The sequence below is a fragment of the Apteryx rowi genome, unplaced genomic scaffold (assembly GCF_003343035.1).
Source record: "Apteryx rowi isolate R43461 unplaced genomic scaffold, aptRow1 scaffold_6, whole genome shotgun sequence".
Lineage (NCBI taxonomy): Eukaryota > Metazoa > Chordata > Aves > Apterygiformes > Apterygidae > Apteryx > Apteryx rowi.
This window is the reverse complement of record NW_020450871.1, coordinates 4960854-4975650: the sequence shown is the minus strand read 5'-3', so window position 1 is coordinate 4975650 and position 14797 is coordinate 4960854. Positions and strand designations below refer to the sequence as shown.

Genomic DNA, 14797 nt, shown 5'->3' with positions numbered 1-14797 from the left:
CGCTGTGGCGAGGCAGAGCGGCGACGGCGACGCCTCGGGCCGGGCAGAGGGGCCTCGGCGCGTCCGTGAGGCCTGCCCTGGAGCTCCTCTCTGACTTCAGCGTCTCCCGGGGCGCTCGTGAGCTTCGCCGCTGGCCCCGGCTCCCCCAGAGCGCCCCTCCTTCGCCCCTCTGCGCGCACGCGGCCGCACTTCCCCTCCGCGCGTCCCCCCGTCCAGCGCTTTCCGGCGCTGCGCCGGGCAGGCGACGGGGCTGGGCCCGGCCGGGGCAGGGCCCGGCTCCCCGCTCCGTGCTGGCGCCGGGGGCTGCGGCCGCTGGTGCCTCGTCTGCGCCGCGGGGAAGTGCTGCTCTCCCCCTTTCTCAGCTAAGGGCTGGGAAGCTGACGGGACGAGGCCGCACGGGCAGCCGTCGGCGGAGCAGCAGGTCAGGGCTGCGCCTCGCGGGCTGTTGCCCCAGCCCCGGGGAAGCCTTCCTCTCCTGTACGGGTCACGGACGTCTACGACGCCGCTACGACCGAGTTATTTGTGGTTCATATGTGGTTACAGAACCGTCTTTGGCTCTGCGGAGCCAGTCCCCCGTTAAGCCGTCCATCTCCGTTGCCTCAAACAGAACAACACCCTTCTGCAGAGCGTTAATGCTCCTCCTAAGGTTCAAGGCTTGCGCAAGCAGCAGGAGGATCCACGTAGTTCCTGGGGAACTTCCACAGCCTGGTCCTGCAAGTGTACACCGGTGTGACCAGTGCCACCGGTTCCGGGGAAACGCTTTGTGCGAAGAAAATAAGGTACATCTTTAAACAGATGGAAAATCATGGCCTGATATGGTTAAATACTCCTCTCATCTGGAATACATTTTCCTAAATGACCTTGCCATTTGTACTGTCAGACAATCGACTTTAACGGAATAAATTTCTGATTGTTTTAAAGTGACATTGGACTATTCCTTGCTGAACAACAGTATGACGTTATGCAGTGTTGGGGTTTTCTGTTTTTCTGTTTTTCCACATGTGGGCTGATGGCATCTGGAAACTCATTCCCATGCTAACCAAAGGCTCAATGCTGGAGCCCCTCTTCCCGCACGTAGTCCTGTTGCTGTGAATTTCAGCCACAGCATCCAGGCCCTCGACTTGTGTGCCAAAAAGGTGACTTAACCTTCTTAAAGCTCCAAACCACTAATACTAACCTGGAGCAAAGCCACTGACTTCAAACTCCTACTGAGGGAGGACTTAGACCCAAGCACGTGAGTAAAACTGGCTTCAGCACAGAATCTTAGCCCTAATCCTCCAAAACCACATTATATTCAAGCTTGTGGGACTGCTCATCAGTGTAAATGCTTACAGGAGCAGAGCTTTACCTATGTTCAAATTAGGAGGTTAGGTTTTCATTTGTGCTTCAGTCACACCGCAGCCCCGGTCCTTTGGCTGTTGCAGCACCTGTGTGTGCACTTGCCAAATTCTTCGTGCAATAGCTGTGATACTGCAAGTCATTATGAACTTCCTGGGCTGGAGGGCTGGGAGAAGAGAGGGAGGGAGATTGGCCTTAAAGTCTCTGTTTAGCTTTCCATTAAGTCGCATTGATTCTCTTAATTTTTTGTCCTCCTGGTTGCTAGGCAATCCCTCTCTCCGCTCTGCATGCTGGAAATCAGGGCTGCAGACAGAAATTTATATCTTGTAATAAAATCAAATCTAACAGAGCCTGTTGTCAATGATGAGAAGGGAGCGTTTCATAAAGGACAGGCTGAGCAGGGGAGGTGGAGAACAGGGGCCAGAAAGGATCAGTCAGCGGCGATCCTCATCATTTAAGTCCCATCACAATTACGGAGTTCCCCACGACACCAATACGGCAGCACACATCCTACTCCAAACTTCAAACCAGGAAACAAACAGCACATGTGAGTAGAGGGGACATGGAGAACGAGAGAAAAAAGTTGATGCAGGACCAAATCAGCCAGACTTGAAAATCATTTCTTGTTTAGTGGAAAATCAAGGGCTTGATTCAGAGGTGGGAGTCTCGGCTCAGGCTTGTCCATGTAAGGCTGTACCTGTAGGATCCAGCACCCAGGGAATTCAGTATGAGCTTTTCACCGTGTTTTGGAGCAGCTTGCGGGTATGATCTCTTAGGGAGTGTTCAGTGAATTTGCTCCTATTTCTCCTAAAGTCTCTGGCCAAGCTCTGTAGAGACCAGATTGCTTCTGTCAAGGCATCGTCCTTGTTCAGATGGTTTCTGTCTCTCCACCGCTGAGTGACTCTTTTAGTCTGACATAATTCTTTTTACATATGTATATAAATACATATATACATCTGTGTAAAATGTTTGTATGTAAACACACACATTTTTAACTCAGTCCTTTCTAAATTGCAAGGCTGTTGTCTTAGAAACGGACATTATTAATGCAATCTCCCAAAGTGCTAAGCACGGTGGTAGCCAAGGCTGGCTGATGCCGTTGGAAACGCTGGCGCGTGAGGTCAGGGCAAAGAACGCTTAAAACTTCCTGGAAGTCTTCTCACCATCTTTGTGCTGACACCGTGAAAACACACAGAGAGAACTATCCCCCAGATTACCTTCTCCTCGCCCCTCCATCTTAGCTGTTTCCAACCTGGGACTGTTTTGTTATGAAAGAGCTGTTTCCACCGTAATTTAGTTAAATTTGCAGCCCTAGTCCTGAAATGGCTAAATCAATGTCGCAATCACACAAGTAAAAGGGTCTTAAACTCAACCCCTTATGTGACCCCAGAGTGCGTTCACAGTGTGACATGGGGAAACATTACAAATTCCTGTGTGCACAGCCAGCTCTAACAGAAATATCAATAATTCATGCCACTGTAACCGCATACAAGCAAAGCTTTCCGGAGGAGTAGCTGTACCAGCCTGGATGCCTTGTGCTTCCTCAGTGCTTTAGGGAAGGCAGCTCTTACAGCGGGAGGTTTGCATGAAAAGCTGTAGCACTGACCGCCCGCACCCATGTTAATGCAGCTAGTTTCAGTTGCAATGTGGTTTTCTGTTCAAAAGAAAGAAAAAGAAATTGAAGTCATGGAGGTTTTTCTTTAAAAAATTGTATTCGTTGGGTTATCCAGCTAAATCCAGACACTGGCTACACCTGGGAGAGAGGAATGCCAAGGAGCAGGGAGAGCTCAGACCGGGGCAGTCATAAACGCCTGAACTGAAAATCTGTCATTGCCACCAACTTTCTCTACGGTTTTAAGCAAATTGCTTTATGGACCCTGTGTGAATTTCTCCTTCTCTGGAGCAGGGAAAAGCACACTTCCCACCTCTGCCTGCGTGGTTATCATGTGTTGAGTGCTATCAAACTGAAGAGAGCAATGCAAAGGAAAATGATGCAAGAGTGCCAGAATAACATACTTAAGTCCTGCGCTTGCGGAGCTGCTCTGCACCTGCACCTGACCCCAGAGAGGAAAAGGCGTTGTGCAGCTCTAAAAGCGCACTGCCGTGGAGTAATTTGCAGGTCAGGGTGTCACTGCATTTGCATAGTGGCTAACTCTGCTCCAAAGCCCAGCGTGAGCTGCATTGAAAAAGGGAGTTTGTTACTCCCATCATTTAATAGGCTCGCAGGTAACACGGGGCACAACAGACCACAGAATTCCTCTTCACGGCAGAAGAAACGGGGGAGCGAGGACAGGAAGATCTCTCTGCTGGTTTACTTAGACACCATTTTTCAGACCCCTGTGACCACCGCTGGTCACAAACCGGATGATTCGCTTCTGTCCTCCCTCTGCTGCTACGTGCTGGGGCTGGCGCCCGCTCTCACAACCACACCGCCACGAAAAGGAAAGTAGCCCCAGCCGCTTGCTTCTCGGCGTCCGTCTGTCACGTGCTCAACAGATCCTTTCCGTTTCTTCTCCCAGCCTGAGGGTGCTCTTCCCGCTGCCTGTGCTCTGGCCAGTCTCGCCGCAGAAATCAGCAGATTTGGGAATCGGTATGGGGAAGGGCAGGTTCTTCTTCACAGTCACGCAGGCTGCTTAGTCACTCTGGCAGGGCAGTTGGGAGCCGAGAGACGTCGTAGCGAGCAACCAGGTAATTGATAGCTGCAGGATGTCGGATATTTGTATTTGTCTGCTTCACAGCACACGGGGAAACCTCAACACAAGAAAAGACTCACTGGGACAACCTTGTTACTGTTGTACTGAACCCAGTTCATACGCGGTAAAAAATGACATGGAAGGGGCAGCTGGGGGAACTGGCGTGGCTCCGCGGCGGCTCCCATCCACAAGGCTGGCGCTATGCTGATTTACACCGCCTGGAAAAACAGCCCTAATAATGGGCTCTTTTCTGTTCTCAGGAAAAAAGATGATGAAATTAGACAAACGAAATCAGTAATTCACCTACACCGGTGTTATACCACTGCTTTTAGCATTATTCCTGATTTATGCTAATGAAAAGAGTCAGGCCTGGGGAGGCTCCGTATGGAGAAAGCCAACACATACGTGAAAAGATCCATACGTCAGAGGGTATCAGCTCATCCAGGAAAAGTCAGAGTGATTATTCGTAGCTGGCCATCATCAATTCAATCTGAGTCAGAGACAGCACCAGGACAGGTTCGACGTGCAAACCACAGGGCAAGCACTTATCAGGGAAACTGCTTTTGCTCAGTTCCAATAAGGTAATCTCTTCCTGTTCAAATGCCTCATCCTTCCAGGAACAGCTTGAAGACATTCAAGCCAGAGACTGCACCGTGTGATGTCCCATTGCAGGGTAGGGACTGAAGCAGAGCAAACAAGCCAACTACTGTGCATTCAGGAGGACCTGGGAGTCAGTGGCTGCTCCAGCCAGGGACCCAGTGCAAAGAGGATGGATGACACAGGAGGCTACTGGCAGGACTGTGGGACAGAGAGAAAGGAGCTGAAGCCCAACAGATCACTTCTGGTCTGGAAATCTCTGCAGAGGAGCTCAAGGTCCTCAGAAAGAAGATCGGTCATTTTAAAAGGGCACAGAGGAAAAGAGAAAACTTGCTGCAACTATAGGACTCATCAGTCAGTCTCGTATCACAGACTGCTGCCTTCAGCTGCCTGTCCAGCCCAGACATTTGAGACCGCATCACTTTCTGTAACATTGCTCAGCTGTGATTTGAATAAAGCATTGGGCGGAACCAAAGCTGTGGTTTTTCTCTAGAAAGAGATTAGAAATGATGGCCTGAAAGCTGAACAGCTAGAAGGGGCAATTCAGCCTTCCCCCAATTAATTTTGTCCATAGAAAGTTGAGGACCATGCCTTACCCTTCCTCTGGCTGCTGATGGGATTGCTGGGAGGTCACTGCAGGCCTCAGAAGAGCTCCCACAACACTGAGATACAGAGCACGCTGTTCACTTATTTGTTTATTTCAATATGCTTTGCCAAAGAAAAATCAGCAAAGAATTAATTAACAGCAATTATTTCTAGCAACAACAGAGCAGCCCTGCTCCAGAAACCATGAAAACAACATCATGAGACCCCTGTGGCCAAAAACCCTTTATAAACAGGTGCAAAAATAAACAATTTTATAGCAGGCTATAAAAACAGCCCAAGCCAGCTTGGGGAATGGCAGGGGAGAGATAGACAGAACAGCCATTTCGATGGTTGTCTGAGCTGAAGCAGCAGCCCAGGTGACTCTGGCAAAGAGCTTTAATAAACTAACCAGCCCTGAGCAGAGGCACCAACCTGACTCACAGAACCAGCAGAGCCCGGTTATTGCTGTAATAGCAGGTTTACTACACCAGTCACTCTGTATTATTAGTGCTGCTAAAGTGATTTACTGTCTAAGCCAGACCAGCCCACTAGGGCTGTGATCTAAAGCACTAGCCAGCTCCAGTTGCAGTGATAAACATCAACCCCCTGCTTATTATTTGCTAAAAGAAGCCTAGATAAAGCCATCAATCGAGACATCGCTCTGCTCCAGTGAGTCCTTCTGGCTGGCACCACACCTGCAAGTCTCCTGGGGTGAGTGCTGAACAGCCGCACGTAGATGTTCCCAACACACTCTCATTTTTCACCCACCTGGTTCTTTTTCAGGAGACAGTGGTGAACTCAGCAATTCTCTCCCTTTGACTTGCGCATCTCATACCGACCTAATTCTGCTTCTCTCTCTGTTCTGCACGTGCACATGCTGATCGTCTCCCCGCGTGAGGAGGCCAGGATATGTATCCTTCCAGAGATGTTCAGCTCCATCTCCATGCTGGGTTGTAGTACGTGGCATTGGACACTCGCTGGATTCTGCAACACAGACAATTTAGGGAGGAGGAGACTGAAAAAAACGCACTCCACTCATCTGCACCATTCACACTGATGTCTGTGCACACAGACTGCTAACACCTGATCTGAGGCATCACTTGTGCTATCCCATCTAGATACTTGGGCTGGACCCAGTACCCGTATAGCTGTAGATGAGACACAAATTAAATGAGGAGAGGGAGCAGGATGGAGCTGTGCTGCCAGGCTGTGGGCACGCGCTGATGCTGCCTCAGCAGCCACGGTGGGTGTGCACACCTGCACACGCACTGGCGCCAGCAAACAGCAGCAAAAGCCCTGCGCGCCTGGGAACGCGCGCTCCGTAGCGGATGGGTTGCAGGGATGGCTGGCGAACACGAGGGATGAAGGACAGCGTGCTACACCCGTGGGTCGAAGTCTGCAGCAGTGGAACTCCTAAATCCAATCTGAGGAGCAGAAGCCTAGGTGGCTTCCTAATAACCCCAGCAATGAAAGTAAGCAGCCTTATTCCACCCTGGGGATTTCCTATTTGGTCCTTGTTCACGGGGATGTGAAGGCTAATTTATCAATGGGGGCTTTTCTCCTGTTTGGCTCAGCATCCTGAGTTACTAACAATTTTTTCAGCACTGACTTGATCTGCAGCTTCTGTATGATTCCTGAGTAGTAAAAGGAAAAAATTTCCATTTGGATCTGCCTGCCTGTGAACTGTCTGACTTTCTGAGTGAAATCCTGGGCTTGGTGTGGCTATCCAGCAAGTCATGCTGTTACGGAGTTGTCAGAGGAACCCAGAGGGAAGAGCCGTCTGTAGACTGCCGGCAGATTGTTCCCCTAAGCTCAGGGGAGCTTTGCTGCTGGCTGGGAATGAAACCCTGGCTCTTGTCAATAGTGACTTTATGGGAGCAAGATCGTGCCCCCACAACTGCACCATCCTCTGTCAGCAGAGGATCAAAGGATTTGAGGACACAGACTGGACCAAAGGAGATAGTCCATGCAGGAGCCTGGATTATTGTGTGGGCTCTGTAAACCCTGCTCAAGTAAGCTAGGATTCAGCATTAGATGCTGCTGAGCACTTGCAAGGTCTGAGGCAGACTGCAGCACACAGCATCATGTCGAATCCTCAGGGCTGTCCTGGAGTCCCAAATTCTGTAGGTCTTGTGTTCTCATGCCCTGTCTGCTAAGAAGGGATTCAGTGCCTCCAAAGCTTGCTGAAACCCAGAACAGAGTTTGATGACAGAGAAATGTAGATTGAGCAATCAAAACTGGGCCTGGTGTCCTTCCAGAGCAGCTCCTCCCATGTGGCTCTCTTCCCACAGGCTACCCTTGATTAGCAGCTTTGCAAACAAGACCAGATTCAGGTATATTAGCAGGTTCTTGCTGAACGCAGCCTGCTGGCATTGGGGAAATCATGAGTCTTCCAGGAACTGGAGCTGTCAACGCCAAGGAAGTTACTAAAACAGACGAAAGACTCAGATGCCCAAAGGGGCTGCAGAGGCAGCCCCCACTGCCGGCTCTTAAAAATCAAGATAAAAATTAAAAGCCTGAATCACTCTGGGTGGTTTCCTCAATAATTTCAGCAGTACTCTGCTCTCTTTTTGCAAGGCTAATTTCCACCACTGCTGCCACCAGAATTTGTTGTAACTCATAACACCAGGTGAGCATCTGCAATAACGAGTAGGTTAAGTTACTGGTCACTACCCGCCAGCAGGACACACAGCCAGATGGACCATACTATCCCTCCCACATCGTTGGGAACCTGCCTTACTCGGTGTGGAAACAGACTGCTCGTGCACACACACGTGCCACCAGAGCTGGGGAGGCCTGGAACAGTCAGGCCTGGATTCAGCCCACCACACTTTAGGCATCTGAACTATTTTACACCCACAGAGCTGACTGTGGCCTTTGCTAGGTTATATGGTGAATGCCAAGCTTGTCTGGGGTGTATCTTTCCCCAGGCAGCCAAACCAGGCAGGAATCAGCAAGCTCAAGAGATTGATACACCTGCTGATGAAAGTCCCAGGATCTCCCAGACGGGTATAAACAACCCTGTAGTGAAACAGTGCAGTGTTAGAGAGAGCACGACCATCAGAGTCCCTAGAAAGAGCAATAAAAACCTTTCCTTTTGTCACCATTGGTCCCAGGGAATGAAAATGCGCTGAGGTTCATCAAGACCTCTGCACACATGTATTGTAGCTGTAGGTCACTTTGTACGAAACTGTTATTTCCAGCAGTGATCAATTTTGCGTTTCAGGCCATGTGGCACCATCTTTCCAGAAGGAAAGCATTTTGTCTTGAAATCTGCAAACTAGAAAATCTGCTGCATCCTGGTGGAAATGCAGCACTGCCAGTTATTCACAGAAGCAGAATCATTAAAGAAAACAAAACAAAACAAAACTGGGAGAAGTTTAATCAGACATCCAATCTCCATTGAGACACCCTGGGAGGGAAACTGACCCTCACAGGTGCCTTTCCAAACAATCTTTTGTTTCTTAATCCGAGCTAAAGAGCTTTGATTTTTGTGGGAAACCTGGTACAAAATGCCCCACTCCCAATTTAGCAGGAATAGATGCTTTGGAATGTTCACCGGGTAAAAAAGTAACTAAAATCCTTTGAGGTCACTGGACATGGTACCAGAAATGACAGTGCTCTTTTGTATGAGCAAAAGCATCATTCCCTTCCCAGGAATCGCAGGAGAGAAATGTAGAAACACACTGCTCTCCAGTGGAACCAGCACACCCAAGACACTCTTCAGAGCATATTCAGAGCGTGAAGTGATGCCGCAGATTGCTTTTTGGGGGGAGGGCAGGCTGTTCCTGCTCTCATAGCCTGCCTATAGTATTGCCTCATCCACAGCTGTTGCAGTGCAATACCCCAGGTTTAGTTGCAGCAGCTGGTACAGGAACAGCACTTTACTGGAAACACAGCTTTACCTTCCAGTGCTCTCCTGCTGCTCTCTGCTCAGAGCAGAGTGAGATGATAAATGGGTTAAACTGCAAGCGGTGCTCTAACCAGCCTAGTTCCCTCCCACTGTTAGCACTGATCGAGCCAAACCTACAAAAGTGGCTGTAAGTGAAAGGGTATTTTGACTGCTGCCACAAAGGGCAACTAATCGCCAGCGAAGGCAGGCAACTCTGCAGCCCCCAAATGAAACCAGGTGGGTTTCACTCACCATCAGTGTTATGCCCAGCCGCAAGGACTTCTGTGGCCCTGAAACAGGTGGGACAAAGGGGAGAGAAAACCTTGGGAGAGAATTCAGAGGAGGACCAAGAGTCAAGGTCATCTGGCTACACCCATTGCCTGCACCTAACTGCACACAATGCCAAACCATGCCAAACGCTCGCTTTACAGGCGCTGACAGACACAACCCTTTTGCTATGCCAGATATCACGCTTCTGGGGGCAGATGCACTAATAGCAACAACATCACAATAACAATCCTTCCCAGGCATAGGGGCACAGGTACGTTGTATTCACACAAAGGACTTCGTACCCTGGCCCGTTTCCAGAGCAATCACAGGACACTCTCTTTGCACAGGCTTTTTCATGAAAGAACCCTCAGAGCCCTGGAAACATTTATTGAACCCTTCCTTCCTTGCTCTGCAAGTCATTGCCATTGTACAGAGAGAGACACCAAGAGCTCAAGGTCTCCCAGGAAGACATAACTAGGGCTGGCTTGCAGCAATGTTCTTTCTGCAAATAACTGCAGTGATCAAGGTTAAGTTTTCTGTAGTTGAGTTGATTCTAATGGGAATGAAGGGAGAATGTGTGGGCAAGTGCCACCATGCAAAGCTCTGCTGACCCGGAGCCCTCTGGGGACTCCCTGGGACAGGAGCCCAAGCAGCAGAGTACCTAGGTTACTGTGTGAATGATGCTAGGCTGAAGTAAGGTTGCAGGAAAGATTACAGCCCCCTCACTTACTGATTTCTATTATTGTATTAACAGCTTACATAAATCTTCATTCCAACATGGTCAACACTTCCTCCTGCTTCGGGCTATCGCTTCCACACCCGTGCAATTACATCTAGGCAGGCCGTGTGTACATTAATACTAGCTGAACCACGTTTCGCAACTGTATTTTTCCAGCTCCCAGAGTCCGTCAGCAGGTGGTGCTTCACGGCAGCCTTTGGGCAGGCAGCGCTGGTGCAGGCAGGCACACGCGCACTCTTCTTACATGGAGATTGATGTGCTTGCGTGGGATTCACTGTGCTCCTGGTGCCATACACAGCAGAGCAGCTCATTAACTCCAAACAGCTACAGGAAGAAATCAGTAACCCTGACAAACTGCCTTTCCCCCACCACACATGCCCCGAGCCTCAGCTCAGCTTTTCCAGAATACACACTTACTCCTCCCTCTTGGTGCCAAGCTTCTGGAGTGCTTCCTCCTAGCTATGGGAACAGGAAGGATCAACTGTGAACTTACAAGTTTCCTTTGGCCTATACACTGGTGTTATTGTAAAGAAGCACAAATGTGGATCCCACAAATGAAGCTGAAATAAAAATGTTTTAAATAAAAGTTTTAAATAATGGCCTGTATTTTCACAGAAATAAAATGAAGAGCTTTCCAGGAACTTCTGTTCTTCCAAATGACTCCAGCATTGCAGGGATTTGTCCCATAGAGCAAGTTGGGAAGACTGTTTGACCCCAGGCTCTGTACTGATTAATGACCTGTTTTTCTGCCACTTTGCAGTTGCATTAGATTTCAGTCAAGATCAATTGATGGCTCTCATCAGCTTTGAACTCACCTTACAGCTCCTCTGGAAATACTATCTTCTCCAGCTAATACCTTACCGCCAGGAAATACGTGCCTCTGCCAGTTCCCTGAGTTTCCAACTATCGACTCGCAGCCCTTGGTCTTGTCCTGACATGAAAGGGAAAGCGCTGTTGAGTTGACTCACCCTGCGGGGGAGGCAGGATGAAACGTACCATGGATCAGGACTGGGATGATAAAGTGTCTTCTAAGGGTTGGTGAAAGGTGCAAAATTCTCACTGCAGCATTCCCTCTTGGGGCAGCAGTTACTACTTCTGCAGTTATTATGTGAGGGATGAAGCATGCTCTGCCCCCTTTGGTGGTTCAGCAGCCCAGCCGGTCTGTGCTGTGCAGGTCCCTGCTGGCTCCATCAACAGAAATCCTATGGGAGGACCCCAGGCCTACATGTAGCAGAGCACTGCTTTCTTGGACATGCCACCAAGTTTTTGAAACTGATTTTGTGCCCACCACCCCTCCTGCAACTGGTCCAAAATTTGGGCCTCAGCCACTGTGAACAGAGAGTCTCCAGTGGCTCCTCCTTGAGTGTGTAATTTGAGACAACGCGTTTAAGCAGCACCTATCACTTCAGCTCAGCGGTCACAATTCAGTCACCTCAGACCTCAGAAATGTTATTTCTTTTACTTTATAATAATCTGGGTGACATAGTGGCATCAACTGTGTTAGAAAAAACGTGCCTCTAATTACCATGCAGGGTAAGATCCAAGAGATATAACTACTACTGAGGACAGTCTGGATTATTCTACCACCACTGGTGGCTTCTTTTATGGCCACATGGGATTCACTTCACCTTATAATATTCAGGGAGCATGGAAGCATGAAATTTGATTTCTTTCTTCTGAAGATACAGGAGATTATTTTAATAATTCTTATTCAGTATCACTGAAAAAAGGTCTTGTTCATTGGTTTAATATAAAGTCTTTTAATATCTGTTTCAGCAATAAAATCTCTGCTTTCTTTTCTATAAATGTACTAATCTCACCTAAGGATTTAATTTTAACAGTAGAATGAAGTAGAATAAAAATATGCAGTAGCAAGTGAACATTATTTTCAAACAGAGACTCGCTCTGAACTATCTACAGTCTGTTCAATCTGATTAGACCTGAGCAACAATTTAAGTTCCAGCTCCACCCATCAGCATGAAGAGTGGAAAACATTCTTGTACCAGTTCCTCGATCTCTGTATGAACAGAGAGATTCATATGGGAATGAAGCAAACAAAAGCAGCAGCAGACAGCAGGAAAGATGTATTAAAGAGACACTAATTAAAGAGAAGACACAGGAGCATTGTTTGGTATAAACAAGTTTATCCATACCTGCAGGCCTTGCTCCGTGACGCTTGCAGTTTAACAGCCAGCTACACAGAGAAATGATCCAATAGATTAAAAAATAAGAGGGGGGAGGGGGAAGAGATACAGTGGAAAATACAATCAGATCTTCAGATTTATTGTCTGCTCAAAACATATTTCCAGAGGGCTATCTAATAGGCCAAATTATTTTGGCCTGAGCTCAGTATTAATTAGGAAAGACTCATTTGCATTAGTGCAAGAGAAGGGAACACTGCTGCCTCTGCTAATTCACAGTAAATTTTACAAACACCTGTCACGGATCTTAAAGACATACCCAGACTTGACTGAAAATCTGCTGTACATCGCTGCATTACTTTGACAAAGCAAGGGCCCCAGCTGATGTCTTTTGAAATGAAATACTGTATTTCCTAGATATCTAACTTCTGATCTACCCTGGTTTTTAATATAAAGTATTTGTTTTTAAAATAACAAAATTGTCATTTTGGGGGAGGGGTCCATTTAGATCTACAATTTACTCCATATACAAATAAATACTGTACCTATCTCCACCCCAATTTCACTATTAGGATATGAAAAAGAACATATAGCAGCTCAGGCAATATGCTCTAGTTGGAGAAATGAAGAAATCCGCCATGAAAGATTCCTAGTTAAATGATGAAATAAAGTTAGATGAACATTGTTGGCATTGTAAATAAAAGCAGAATCATTATCTTATCGGTGTGTAGAACTAGAAATAGTGTCCAAGCAATGATGAAGGTGAAGAGATGGAAAAAAAAAAAGTCCCAAGTGTTTTGTGTATCAGGGTGAGAAGGCTATCTTCCCAAAGAAGGGGATTACTACCAGTATTTAAATCAAAACAATTTGTAAGTACCACACCAGTTTTATTTCCAACTGACAAGTAAAGCACTCTAAGCACGTTAGCAATACTCACATAAAACTAACCTGAAGTTTGAGAGCTCTAACCTGAAGTTTGAGTCCAAGTTTGAGAGCTAACTTTACTTTTCATACAGAGATATGGGTTCTTTTGTCAGAGAACACCTCAAGCAATAATTGTTTTCTCATATGCAAAATAATCTTATGGATCTTTAAGGCCAGATTAGAGAAATAAAAACAAGAAAAGTTAGTTTGAGATACTTCAGAAGTAAAGCAAACAATTGCAGCACTTTTGCTCATTCCAAAAATCTTAGTTTTGGAAAGAGAATTCTGGAAAAAAAGTTCCTTTGGGTAACTCTTCCTATTCCAACATGACCAGAGTGTACAATATGTACTACGTAAGAGTTATGCTTTCCATAAAAGAGAAGTAAAGCTTTCTTGTCTTCATTATAGCTTTTCAGGTTTTGCTTCTGATTTCTCATCTATCAGGTCTTTAAATCCCAGTTTTTCCAGTGGTTCATTAGCCATAAGTTGCCTGAGGTAAAAACAACAAAAAACACATTTTATAGAACACAGTCCATGACCAAGAGAATAACACCCTTTTCTAATTCACTTACTACTTACTGTAAAGAAATGCAAGACTACCATACAGAGTAATTGCCATGCAGCAAAGCCTCAAAAACTTCAACTTCGGAACAGCTACATTTGGGGATTTTTTTTTTTCCTTACCACTGGCTTTCCAGTTGAATGTGTTACATTCTGGTATTAGATGTTTATCAACAATTTTCTCAGAAAACTGATTCCTTGTTATGGTTAATTAGCAGAGTGCATAGGATCTTCCTAAAAGCCTAACCACGTCACACACCATGTTTCTAAGGGAACGTGGCTCACAGCATTAGCTGTGCTATTTTACTTCGCTGTAGGGACTTCCAAACTCTTTTTGACTTGCAGTCCTCCTCACTACCAGCCCATGCAAAGGGTGCAGGTGTTCCTGTATTTACACACTCCCAGCATTTCCAATGGGCTTCCTGACTCACCGCAGCGTACAGAGCACCGCGGGAATAGGAACACCCCTAGAAAACCAAGCGCCGTCACTTTTTCCAGTGGCCTCGGGAACAGGGTGGTGTTTGGAGCTGCGACCACCGGTGCTGCCCCCTCCCCCCCCCGCAGCGGCCGCCCCCCGGGGCACTCGCCTCTCCATGCGGCACTGCAGGTAGGCCATGGCGCGGGGGCGGCAGGCGCTGCTCTCGGAGCCGCTCTGGCGCAGGCACTCCAGGAACTGCTCCTTGAAGGCGCCGCACTCGCCTGCAAGAGACAGCGAGGCCGCGCTACCGCCGGCTCGGGCGGCCGCCGGGCCCGCGCCCGCCGCAACGGCCCGGCCGCGTCGCCATGGAGACCCGAGGCCTGGGCGGGGGGAAGGGGCCTGGCCGGCGCTAGGCCGCGGGGAGGCGAGGGCCGCTGCTACCGCCACGCCGCACCGAAGTGATCCAGCGGGAAGGCGCCCTTGTCCGGCGGCCGCGGCTGGAAGCTCTTGCTGCCGAAGTTCATCGCCGTGGACATGTCGCCGGCCTCGGCGGGGGTCTCCTCCCGGCTGCGCGACCGGCGAGCCGAGCAGCCGAACCAGGCCGGGCCCGCGAGCGCCGAGCGCATCGAACGCGAGCGG

At 48.3% G+C, this 14797-nt stretch overlaps 1 protein-coding gene across 1 annotated transcript; it reads right to left on the bottom strand.

Moving 5' to 3' along the window:
* Window positions 1-11858: 11858 nt before the first annotated feature.
* LOC112974363 (cytochrome c oxidase assembly protein COX19) lies at window positions 11859-14797 on the bottom strand. Its single transcript, XM_026083249.1, has 3 exons — window positions 14613-14797; window positions 14328-14439; window positions 11859-13669 (listed from the first exon to the last, which is right to left on the bottom strand). The coding sequence occupies exons 1-3, from the start codon at window positions 14782-14784 to the stop codon at window positions 13582-13584; spliced, it is 372 nt and encodes a 123-aa protein (XP_025939034.1). The 5' UTR covers window positions 14785-14797; the 3' UTR covers window positions 11859-13581.

Bases quoted from the DNA above. Each gene is read 5' to 3' on its own strand.
- LOC112974363 (XM_026083249.1), bottom strand. From the start codon at position 14,784: ATGCGCTCGGCGCTCGCGGGCCCGGCCTGGTTCGGCTGCTCGGCTCGC. The intron at 14,440-14,612 runs GTGCGGCGTGGC...TGTCTCTTGCAG, and splicing joins CTTCCCGCTGGATCACTTCG to GCGAGTGCGGCGCCTTCAAG. The intron at 13,670-14,327 runs GCGAGTGCCCCG...TTTTTACCTCAG, and splicing joins CTGCAGTGCCGCATGGAGAG to GCAACTTATGGCTAATGAAC.